The sequence below is a fragment of the Sturnira hondurensis genome, unplaced genomic scaffold (genome assembly GCF_014824575.4).
Source record: "Sturnira hondurensis isolate 20B ecotype Veracruz unplaced genomic scaffold, ASM1482457v3 Scaffold0020119, whole genome shotgun sequence".
Taxonomy (NCBI): Eukaryota; Metazoa; Chordata; class Mammalia; order Chiroptera; family Phyllostomidae; genus Sturnira; species Sturnira hondurensis.
In genome coordinates, this window is record NW_028092750.1 from 863,543 (window position 1) to 876,208 (window position 12,666).

The 12,666-nt window shown below is 49.3% G+C and overlaps 1 protein-coding gene across 1 annotated transcript; it reads left to right on the forward strand.

The window, feature by feature from the left end:
* Positions 1 to 2,431: 2,431 nt before the first annotated feature.
* On the forward strand, positions 2,432 to 5,516 carry NKX3-1 (NK3 homeobox 1). The gene is made up of 2 exons (XM_037028888.1): positions 2,432 to 2,771; positions 3,874 to 5,516. Exons 1-2 carry the CDS (start codon positions 2,480 to 2,482, stop codon positions 4,290 to 4,292), a joined length of 711 nt encoding a protein of 236 aa, XP_036884783.1. The 5' UTR covers positions 2,432 to 2,479; the 3' UTR covers positions 4,293 to 5,516.
* Positions 5,517 to 12,666: the final 7,150 nt, after the last annotated feature.

The window sequence follows — 12,666 nt, forward strand, 5'->3', positions numbered from 1 at the left end:
CACAAAAGGAAAGACATGTGAGGGCAGGTGCTGTGGGTGCATCTGTATTCTGAAGGCACATTGGAGATCGGAGGAGGTGGCAGTGGGAGAGGGGGGCCCAAGCTCATACCCAGATCTAATTTTTGTATTTTTATTATAAACTAGTACATGGAAATGCCCCTTGTTCTGCTTTTTCCTGTCCTATTTCCAATCTGCTATTTCCATCTCACTGATCAGCAGGAACCGAGGTTTTGATATCTTCCCAGATATATTCTATATGTTAAAATGCTCAAATGTAATACAGTATACTGATAACTTGTAACTGTTTTTTTACACAATAGTTTCATTCTATAACTTTTCTTTTTGCAACTCAAATTAGTCTCGGACCAAACTGAGGATATTTTCACAAGTCAATACAATGTGTGTTTGTATGTTTCTAGGGTAAATCCCTAAGCACAGAATACATGTGCATCCCAGGTTTAATTTGGATGGATTTTGCCATCATTCAAGTATAAGAAGCTGATTTACTCTCCCTCCAAACTGGTGTGGGAACAACCGTTCCTCCACCAGCCACCAATGCTGGGTATTGTCCATCTTTTGAGCCTCTGCCAATCTGGGTGGGAAAAGGGTATCTCAGTGTGGCTTTGATTTGCAATTCTCTAATGATGAGTGTGATTAAACTCTTTTTTTCCGTGTGCCTGTTTATGTTTTAAATGTTGAGGCCATCTGGGATTTATTTTGTTAAAGAATAGAACTTTATTTTTTTCCAAATGGCAGTACTAATTATTAAATAATTCACAGTTCCCCCACTGATATGAAATGCCACCTAGCTCTAAATTTTAAAAATAAAAAGAGGCCACCTCAACATAACCCTCACACCATATACAGGTATTAATCTGGAATGAGGCATGAATTTGAAGATGAAATACAGAGCCTTTAGATGACGACACAGGAGAGCATTTTCAGCACCTACAGATAAGCAAGAGGTTCTCTGACAAGACAGTCAGCAAAATCTGTAAATAAGAAATTTACAAATTGGACTCTACCAAAATTTAAAAGTTTTGTATTGTGAAGTATCCTGTTAAGTTTTTTAAAGGCAAAATACAGACTAGGAGAAAATATTTGCATTCCACATATTCAACAAAGGTTTGCATACAGAATATACAAAGAACTATTAAAAGTCAACAGCAACCCCCCCAAATTAATTATAACACGGACAAAGAGCTGAACGAACATTTTACCATTAAGTCCGCATGGATGGCAAAGCAGCAAGTGAAAAGATACTCAACATCACCAGCCACTTAACACGCTGATGTCAATTTCCTGGTATTACACTGTAGCGCAGTTATATAATGTCATTATCAGAGGAAGCTGAGGGTACTAACTTTGCACATTTCTGTGAATCTATAACTATTTCAAAAGTAAATGTTTAAAATTTTTTGAAATGAAAAAGAAAAGAAAATCATCTTTACCAAAGACCATCCCACTTCACAAGCTGCTTCATCCACAATAGCCTACTTCCTATCTATCCTTCCCACACAATATAACTATCCTTTAAAAAAAGTTTACCGTCCAATGAAAGTTTCCTGAGACCAGGATTACAGAAAAGTTGCATAAATAAAAACAGTTTAAAAGATAACCAACATACCAGATTCACCAGCTGTTAATATTTTAACCCACTCACTTTATTATACGAGATGCATCCATCAGTATCATTGTTTCTGAATCATTTGTAAGTAAAATACATCGTGGGACCTAGTCCCTGCATACTTTAGTGTTTATTTTCTAAGAATATTCATTTATACAGTGACAGTAGTGTTATCAACCTCAGTAAATTTAACTTGGATTCAACACTTTCATCCATCACTGCTATCGCACTTTTCATCAGTCGGTCCATAGCGTCCAGTACCGAATCCAGCCTGGGGTCAGGAACTGCACTTCGTTGGTACACTTCTTTGAGAACCTTAGTAGATGCAGCTTCGCTACCAATTTCTCCTTGTCACGGGGCACCCAGAATTCCCACCTGTAAATTCGAATGGTGGTTGTTGCCCACCTATTTTTTGTGAGTAAAGATAGATGTGTTAACAATCTATTGTATAAAAACTAAGTGGAGGACTTCTCTTCTGCATCATTATTCCCCGAAAGCGTCTAAACATTATATCGTGGGTTGAGACAGAGGAGACCCGGTTTGGTTTTCGCTCCCAGCCGGGGACAACAACATAATAGAGGAAGAGGCCAGCTGGGAAGAGAAGGAATTTGGGAAGGAACCTCCTAGAGCAGGGGGACCCGAATTGTGCGAAGGCCTCCCCTTTCCCGCCCCCTCACCTGGAGCACTGGGCGGCCAATCGGCGGCGCAATCCAGGTCTCCCCGGCCAATGGGAAGTCGGCGCGGCGCGCGCCCCAGGGCTATAAGCGCGCGCGGGCGGCGGAAAGTGAAAGTGGGGCGGCGGCCGCAGGCGCAGCAGCTGGTCCGCCTCCTGGGTGCAGCCGAACAGGCAGGATGCTCAGGGCCCCGGAGCCACGGCCCGGGCAGGCGGGGGCGGTCACCCAGGCCAGGCCGCTTACCTCCTTCCTCATCCAGGACATCCTGCGGGACAGCAGCGAGCGGCGCGACGGCCACACGGGCAGCCCGCAGCCCCGGCCCCGGCCCCCGCATCAGCGGGCCGCGGGGCGACACCCAGAGTCGGAGCCCCAGGGGAGAAGAGAGGACGCTGGAGCACCGGAGGATGATCCGACCCCTCAGCCAGGCGCTGCGCCCCGGGAGGCCGAGTCCCCGGCGGAGAGGGAGCCAGGTAAACCCGAGAGGCCTGGGAGGCCGGGCTGGCCCGGGTGGGGTCCGGCAGAGATCGAACCTCCTGCAGGCTTCGAGGGAGTGCGGGCGTGCCGGAGTCGCGCCTCCCGGAGCTCCGGCTGCAGAGGTGAAGGGCCCGCGGCGACAGGCGGAGGAACTGCACCGCCTCCCACCGCCGGCGCACCCCAGATAATCACCCTGAGCCCCAGCGCCCAGGTGGCGCAGGGTGTAGACTCTCCTGCCCGGTGTTCCGGGCTTCTCGGGCTCAAAAGCCTGAGCGCACGCAGCGCTACTGTACCCCCCAGACCGTGGGGAACCAGGTCGGTGGAACCCCGACCCTGTCGCCCAGCCACCCCGCGACTTTTGATCGGTGCCAGCCCCACGTTACCTCTTCGCAGCTGCAATAACTGATGTATAACAACTAATCATAATCACATGAATACGTTAGGATTTGCCCAGCAAAGAAAGACCCCCTTCGCTTCCCAATCACGGGAGTTGCCGCTGGTCTTCAGGATTCAGAACATCCTTGGGATATTTAAAGTAGACTTACTTCCTTTCCCATCTCTCCTTAAGAGGCATTCTAACGGCTCGTTTTAGGGGGGAAAAAGTTGGTGTGGCGGGGGGGGGGGGGGCGGGAAGCGGATCAAAGCCAGAAAAGGTGCTTGGATAGCCCCCACAGCCTCTCCTGGTCACACAAGCCCCCTCTTGCCATGCGGACGTTAACACCAAATGCCCTTGGGTTCTTCACGAGGCACTTTATTTCTTGGTGTCTTCCCTGCCTCCTTTCTCCCACCCCCCTCAGTACGCACACCCAGAACCCCTGCTTCATTCCACTGCACGGTGCAGCAGGAAGTTCCTCCACTAACCGCCTGTTACTTTGGGTTCCTGATGGCTATTAGAAAACTAACACATAGTACAATTATGTGCTCACTCCCCACTTCTGAGAGCTGCTTAGTCATGTGAAAAAAGTGAGATGTATCCAAGATGACAGTGAGCTGTTTGTTCACTCACTGAAGAGATAAAGGGCGGACTGAATTCTGTCCTCTTCCCTGCTAACATGTAACTTTTTCCTTCCCCGCCCTTCTTCCCCCTCTTGTTTCCAGATAGGCACATGGAGACTTACCTGTTGGACTGTGAAAACACTTCAGCCACCTCCCCAAGCTTGCCCCAGGCTCCCAAGCAGCCACAGAAGCGCTCCCGAGCCGCCTTCTCCCACACTCAGGTTGTTGAGTTAGAGAGGAAGTTCAGCCACCAGAAGTACCTGTCAGCCCCTGAAAGGGCTCACCTGGCCAGGAACCTCAAGCTCACTGAGACCCAGGTGAAAATATGGTTCCAGAACAGACGCTATAAGACCAAGAGAAAGCAGCTCACCTCAGACCTGGGCAGCCTGGAGAAGCACGCCTCCTTGCCAGCCCTGAAAGAGGAGGGCTTCTCCCGGGCCCCCTTCCTCTCCGTGTACCACAGCTATCCTCACTACCCCTACCTGTACTGCTGGGGAAGCTGGCACCCGGCTTTCTGGTAGCTGCCAGCTCAGATGACAGCCACCCACGTGTGATCCAAAACTGCCTTCCCCAGGCGGTCTTTCCACAAGGCCAGAGGGGCCAGGGCCAGGGAGGGCTGGGGAGCAAGAGACATGCAGACCAGAACTGCTGGAGGTTTGCATGGAAATTCCAGAGTCTCCACTGGTGGGCCAGGGGAAGATCTGGACCAGTGAATAATTCAGTATCCAAACAGTTCCCCCAACACGTGACGTAGGTCTTTTTTGCTTTTAGAGACCTGTTTGAAGTGGGGAGGGGTCAAGTCGAGTGGTTTCCAGCACTTGACTTTGATTTTGTACGAGCGGTCCACAGTGCTTCTGAGGATTTCGTTCCTGTAACTTCGTTCTCTGACGTAACCAAGCAGTGACTCTGAAAGATCAAACCTGAGAAAAGACAGCCAAGATGAGGATGTCACCTACTGAATTAGACTTAAGTTCAATTGGCTTACTCATTGGCTTTGGAATGTGACCAAGGTTTGTCTTCGTCCCCCGTGGGAGAGGGAAGTAGAGGATCTCTCTGAGAAACCAGTCACACTCAGCACACTCTGCCTTGGCCTATGGAGGTGGGTAGGAGGACATGAAAATATAAGCTGCTTCTTGTTCCTTTTTCAAGAGTACACCAATTTAAGTGTTTGTGGTGCGGCCCAAGTAGACCAAGAAGCACTCGCCGTGGGTTTAAGGCAGGCTGTATAAACAGAACACTACTGTAAGGAGTAGGCTTAGGCCCGATGAGTCTCCATATGTCCAAGACAGAAGCCAAAGGAAAAGTCTCCACACTGCTGCTGGGGACATTGCAGTTTTATTAGCAAAAGGTATTTAAAAACAAACAACACCCACCAAAAAAACTCTTCTGGATCTTTTGCCCTGGGCCTGAGGATTTAGAATGAGGAGGCTCCTGCAGTTCTCAGGCTGTACAATGCATACGGCTTCATGACAGACCACACAATTCATTCTTTACGTGCCTTCCTTATATTTTTTGTTCCTTTTCCACAGCAATCACCCACAGAATGAATGGCTTCTTTTCAGTCCAGACTTTTAGTCTGGCTGCACCTAACATATGTCTTCCTTATTTAGCCTGAGATCTGGTCTATTTTTGCCCCCCAAACTTTATCTTTCCTGGGTTAAAAAAAAAAGGAGGGGAGGCCAGATTCTGAATTGGCCAAAAGACATGCATTTTTTGGTATCTAACAATTCTTATTTTTTTTCTTTTAAAAATACACGGCATTAAATCCCAAGTCCTATTTAAAGATTTGACAGCTCCAGAAGGTCACTGCTGCTTTTATAGGACTTTCTGGTGGCTGTTGTTAGAGTTCAAAGTCTGACAATTCTTTGGGATCCCTGCAGGCAGAGGAGGTAGGAGTGGGTTTCACACACAAGGAAAACCGTGCAAACGCAGGGTCGGTACCCGGTACCGTTGAGCAGCTCAGTGGAAATCGAGGGCTCAGGGGAAGGTGGGGAAGAAGAGGCAGCCTGGGCATTAGGGAGCCCCATCCTTGATCAAGCTGATGGGCCTAGAGCACTTTGCAGGAAGAAGCTAGGAAAACAGAAACAGTTTTCAAAACACAACATCATTGTGACTTCCATTACAAAACAAACAAAATCTGTCCAGATGTTTTGGGAACTGTGTTTAATGCCTATTTAAAAAAAAATGGGTCCCCAAAATGAGACACCTTGTGACTTCAGAGAGAAGGAGAAGAGGGCGAAGGAGACTCGTGTCCACTGTTCCGTTTTCATCCCGTTGTCTCAGGTGACCTGGGAGAGGGAGACATCAGAATGAGGAAACCAGCTGCTAATGAGGTGCTCAGTCCTGGAAATCTCTTGATCCCATCACTTAGTTCTCTTTAGTGAGAAACCTTTCGATTTCCTATTAAAAGGGCCAATTTACTGCTGGTGGCAAAACCGCCAAAGTAGACAGGAAGCTGGCCTGTTTCACCCCACTTTCTATTGTTCAAGCTCCACAGTGAAATACTGTACAGTGCCCGGTGCCACTGACACTTGTCGGGAGTGTGGAAGGCAGCATGGCCCAAATCCTTTCCTTCTGGTCACGTGTCTGGTGAGATGGTGCTCCTCGCTCATTCTCTGCTCAGTACCCTTTCCCTACCTTCTAAATTTAATTCTTACAACCTGCAATTCTGCAAGTGTTGAACATTTTACTGTGCTATGAATTGTGTTGCAAAAAAAAATAAAAGTCTTTGTTTAAAATTACTTGGCTTGTGCATCCATCTGGCCTTTCCCTGTTGGAACTAGTCACTCGGCTGTCTGAACTGGCAAAACAGCATGTGAAGAGCTGGTGAGCAGGTGTCCGAAGGGGAGCTGGAGGGTGCCCCAGACCGCACCCCCCACCCGGCCTGTTTTCTATCCTGTTTAATAAGTTAGTTGGGGTTCTCTACATGTGTAACAAACTCTGCTTCAATCTGTAGCATATCAAGACCTGTGACTTGAAGTTTAATAACCTACCCTGACCAAACTTTATTTTTCTATGTACTTTTTGCAACATGAGTGTTTTTAAAATAAAGGACTGTGTCTGTATTAGACATATCTGTGTGAGGTTTTGTTTCTTAAAAACCATGTTATTGAGTGTATGCAGGTCTTGTTACCATGTTCTCCCACCCTCCTGCTGCCTGACCGATCCGTGGAGAACACATCACCAACAGCAGCAGCTCAGCTGCAGCAGACAATGGCCATTCTTTTAGGAAGGCTCTGACCTCTGCTCCCAGTAAGTCCTGTGGAGGGGACAGAAGTTTCTGTCTTCAGTTTAATAATCGCCTGCTCTGGGCCAAGAATATCTTTTGTTTAAATAGAGAACATGGGGTGTTTACTTACCTTTCCTGAAGACCCCGGCAGGAACACGTAGGCCATAATAATTCTTCTTTGAGATGCCCCTTCCTTCTCCGCCCGGAGCCCTCACATTACTACTGTCCCCAGCCCCCCAGCCCCTGCATCTCCCTGAAAACGCCACCTTCATTCAGCAACACCGCTCAATCAAAGTCACAAGTATTGAAAATACACTTCACATAAAATATATAAACAGCACATCCGTCCTCTGCCTGTACTTCCACCATGCCGAAGTCCCGCCAGCAGGGTGTCTCCTGTACCTATTCCCTTAGAGAATGGATGGACTTCTGGCCCCCTCCTTCAAGGAAATAGAAGCATAAAGAATAAGGTACTTACTCCAGGTAAAACATGTCACGATTTCCAAGTTGGCTCTAATCCTTTAAGCACATTGTACACACAGGTGGGGCCTCCCGTGGCATGCTCACATCATGAGACCTAACTCTGCACAAGTCTGCAGCCATCGGCCCTCCCCGCAAGGCCCGTAGCTCTCAAATTACAAAGGCTCGGCAGTAAATTAACAATGTGGATTTTTTTAAACCATTAAAAGTAACTAATCCAGGAAATTAAACAGAAATCTCTCCTCTCTGAAGCAAGTTCTCGGCCTGCTCTTCCTTGACCCTCTTCCAACTTTCCCTCAGCGTCTGATGATCCCACGTGGTATCTCCCAGCAGCCTTTGCAAGCTGCCACCTTCGTGGTCTTCAGAATCCCTTTGCAGTCTGTCTCCCAGGCCACTTCAGGTGCAGATTTCTAGAGTCACTGCAGCTTTGTCACTGGTGGCCCCATGGGAACCTCCCCAGTTCTCCTCAGGAAGGCCATCACTGTCAGAAGGGAAAGAAATGCCAGAGATCTACACATGAAAAAAACTCTCCCCGCCCCAAATACAAAGCAACTCATTTTTCTAGGGTGAGGTTAATACCATTGGCCTTAAAGTTGACCTCAGAAGGAACAGAGGCCGTGAGGAGAGTCACTTGGCTTGAGTGCCCCATGATGGAGGGTTGCATGCAGGTGGTTTATTATTTTTAAAAGATTTTATTTATCTATTTTTTTAGAGAGAAGGAAAGTGAGGGAGAGAAACATCACTGTGTAGTTGCCTCTTGCACACCCTCTACAGAAGATCTGACCCGCAACCCAGGCACATGCCCTGACTGGGAATCGAACCGGCGACCCTTTGGTTCGCAAGCCAGCACTCAATCCACTAAGCCACACCACCCAGGGCAATTTATTATTTTTTAGAGAGAGGGGAAGAGAGAGAGAAAGAAAGGAACATTGATGTGTGAGAGGAACATCAATCGGCTGCCTCTCACGTGCCCCCCACCGGGGACCTGGCCTGCAGCCCAGGTATGCGCCCCGACCAGAATGAACTAGAGGCCCTGGGTTCGTATGCTAGTGCTCAACTCGTGAGCCACACCAGCCAAGGCACGTGCAGATGGCTTACTGAGAGTGTGCTCAGCTCAGGAGATCTGCCCAAGAGGAAGTGAGGATGGTGGGGCCGAGGAGCAGAAGAAGCTGACCCAGCCACGTAAGGGCGACCGAGGCACCCAGTGCTCTAAGAAGCTCCAAAGCCAGTGTGTCCCAGACTGAGGGGAAGGGTCGGCCCCTGTGATGCCAGCCTCAGCCATCTCCAGAAAGTGGGAGTAACCTGAGGCAGTGTAGTTCTGTCAGACAGGACAAGGGTCTCAAGGTTTGGGCCGATTTTACTAAACACTATTCTTGATAAATGTGAAAATGTAGCAGGATTCGGCAGAGGATGAGCTTGACCTGATCCAGCAAGATAAGTGTGACCAACTGCAAAGAAGAAGCCAACATGCTACCAACCAAACAGTCTGTATAAGTAATGGCTAAGGCTTCCTTCAGGGAGACAGAGTTTTGGATGTGAGTCCTCTGTCTCCTTTATTTGCTGCAAGTAAATAAAACTCCTAATGTCAACCCCATCTCAATCTTTTTTGTTTTTAAAAAATTATTCTGAATTGATTTTTAAGAGAAAGATAAGAAGGGAGAGGGAAGAGAGGCATTGATTTGTTGTTCCATGCAGTGATGAATTCATTGATTGATTCTTATGGGTGCCCTGACCAGGGATTGATCCTGCAACCGTGGTGTATCGGATGACGCTCTAACCAACTGAGCCAGACGGCCAGGGCCACACCTCGTTCCTGAATAGAGCAGCACCCCAAGCAGCAAACCCCTTGAGGTGGGTAACAGTTTCTTTCTGGGTAAGGCCTGGACACCAAGGGCCACAGCTGTCAGTCATTAGCATCAGTACTCCCAGCAGCTGGTGGGGAGAGTGCATCTCCCCCATATTGGGGGCTCAGTGGAGCACCACGGAAGTCACTCTAGGACCTACTCCTTTCCTTGATTGCTCCTAGGACCTTGGTCACTCTCCCATGGCCACGGTTGCTGCCAGTCTCTGCCGTGAGGAAGTCTCAGTCTGGAGCGTCCAACAAGGCTCCGAGCTCCGAATTCTGCACTCAGACACCCAGACTCTGTTCCTCCCGCAGCCACCATGAACGTGTCAGCAGGGCTTGTTTTTCCAAGCCCAGGATTATTTACTGCCCAAGACAAGGGGCAGGAGCGACAGTTCTGGGACACAAAGAGCCCCTAGTTTAGTCACAGGCGTGGCCTTCACACAGACTTTCCCAGACAGACTGCCTGTCCAAAGTCTGCAAGGGAAAGGAGAGAACACTTGGTTTCCATGCACTGCCCTCCTCTCCACTCTGCAGAGGCTTCATGCATGACCTTGACTTATTCCCCGAGTCTGCTCTGGGCATGATATGGGGTTTAGGGTACGTTTTAAGCCAGAGCCCCTGTGTGGCCTCTTCTACCTGGACCGTTTTTGCCTGTTTCCAGCCAATCCAGTGATGGGCCAGGCGCCTCACTGAGAAGGTGATGGAGTGACAGAAAGAAGTCCCATTTTCTCCTTGGAACGAGTGTAGAATACTTACAGATTTTTTTTAATGCCTAGCAACCATCGCAGTGCGTGGGAAACCAGTGCTGATTTTACTCTGTGGAGGACAGAAGTCCAGCAGCATTCAATCTTATGTACAGGTGGTCCCCGCAATCCCTCGCACAGCAGGGTGACCCTCGGTCCCACGGTGTCAGCCCTGCCCACACGTTGGAGTATCCCGGGCGTCCTCACAGAAACCCACAAAGGCCCAACCCTATTGAACACCGATGGCACTACAGCCTCTGCAGGTAGGGCTCAGGCATCAGTATTTTTTAAATACTGATGTCCAAGGTTACAAACCACTCGGTTAGCCTGTTCGTGCCTGGTTAGCCTGCTCAGCCTCACAGGCGCCAGGACAAAAGAGCTACCCGGAGGAGCCGGAGAGCAAGAAGCTGGGGGTGGACTTTTTTGTGGGGGGAGCATGCTCATTCTTTTTACAGAGAACAGATGTTCAGCTTTTCTTACTTTCTTCTCAAGCCTCCTCCTCTAGGAATTTCTGACACCATCAAAGGCCTTCTGTGATCGCAAAAGCCTGGCTTCTTCCAGGTAATCCCTCACTCAAAGCCGAGGGGCCCAGACGGCCTGGGTGTGTGGCTAACTGGTGATTCAGAAGCACTTGCTCCCGTCTCCAACCCAGGCCCAGCCAGACTGACAGCGAACCCTGCAGTGGAACACAGAGTTGATTCCAACCTCCACTCTGGTGTTTTCTTGTCTTTGAGGGTTTGGGGTTTTTTTTGGGGGGGGGATTATTATTATTGAGATATAATTTGCGTATAACATTGTGTTAGTTTTAGGGGAACACTACAATGATTTGATTTTGTGGACACTGAGAAGTGGTCACCACCACAGGTCTGGTTGCCGTTGTCCTCACACATCCTGGAACTTCAGGGCCTGTTGGTGCCCCACTGGGAGCCACAGTGTCATTTAACGTCTGTCAATGAGTGTCACACTTCCCTGACGACTCATCTATCAGGATTAAGTAGTGTCTTAGCACTGACATAACATTTACACTTCCTTCTGCCAAACTGGCCATATGACACGCTTTGGGTTTCTCCTAAGTGTGTGTGCAGAGATGGGGCAGGGGGAGGGTGGCTCCCTGTGGGGGGAGGGATATGCTTAAGACAACACCGCTTTTGACTAAAATTTGCATGCAGCGAGTGCAGAGTTGGCCTCAGAACTGCAGCTCAAAGCCAGAAAGCTTGAACTTGACCTAAACAACATCTGAAAACAAGAATGATGGACATGAGCTAGCTCCAGCGAGTTCTTCTGTGGAGCAAAAAGCGGGGGCTATCCACGACGTGAACTCAGGGGTGGGCAGGGGATGCCATTCTGTCACAGAAAAGTTTGGAATCTCTTCTTCACTCCACACTGAGAGCTTGTTTATACTTAGATCCTCGATGAATTTTTTCCCCTTCAAGGAAGACCTGACTCAATAAAGGCTCACATGCGTCTTGCAGAGTGAGGCATGAACTGGGTCCCAGGGGTCGCCCAGGCCCAGGTGCACGAGGGCTACTGACTTAGTGGAAGCAGAGTGCCACTCAGAAGGCCCACAGCTCCTTCCTGTGGCAGAAATGGAAGTCGTGGAGATATCATCGGCCTGAGCGATTTCTGAGTTGGGGTAGAGAAGTGAGGTGTCTACAAGAGGCTGCACACTTCCTCTCCTTGCTCCCCCGTGAGGTGTATGAATTGGCAGGTGACTTAGTAAGGGAAGCTTGGGACGGAGGTAACAGGGTTCTCTGTGTGACCCATACAAAGGACCTCTCTGGGCTTTTAATTTCCCTTATCTTAGTAATGGGTGGGAAAGACCCCCGGTAAATGTAAGTTGTGCCAAGAAATTCCACTGGAAGGAGCTCTTCAACTAGAGGAAAGGGCTGGGGTGAGGGCTGGGGCTGCGGATGAGGAAAGACTCCACCAGATGTCGAAGTCCTGCCGTCCTGCCGCCTCTTGTTTCCAGAGCTGCGACTCCAGAAATGCCTTTCCGACCTTGACTGAAGTCGGGTACCCTGTGGCTGGGCCACTGCTGCTCTCTCTTAGGAGCCAGTTCCTCTGTGTGTGAAGAGCCAGGCGAGGGAGGAAGACTGAACGGGGAAGGAGCTGGACGGGTAGTTTTCCACGCCTGTGAAGCATCTGTGCGTGTGTGAGTTCACCCACCCCACCCCAATGGCTCGGGATTGACCCCTGAGTGGAGAGATGGCTTCACGTCCTAGGGATTCAGTTTTATTACAGAGACAGATGGAGGGCATGCCAACTTTGGCATCACAAAGGAACAAAAGCTGGACCAGGATCTGAGGAAAGGTTTTCTCATTACCACCCAAATACGTTTTATAAAAGCCTGTGGCAGGCACACGCCCCAGAGGAGCAGGATGGGTTTTCACACAAACAGGGTCAGCTTCCCACACGGAGAAGCAGCTCAGAGGAGAGCGAGGCACATGCTACAACAGGAGGCCATGGGGAAGGACTTGAGAGAACCAGGAGACCATAAGTCCCTAAAAATCCCACTAATTCGATCTTGACCAGCAACCCAAAGGGTCCTGTGTCTGAGCAGTGGGGCTAGCATCCCGCCCTACTCCTCACCGAGCTGA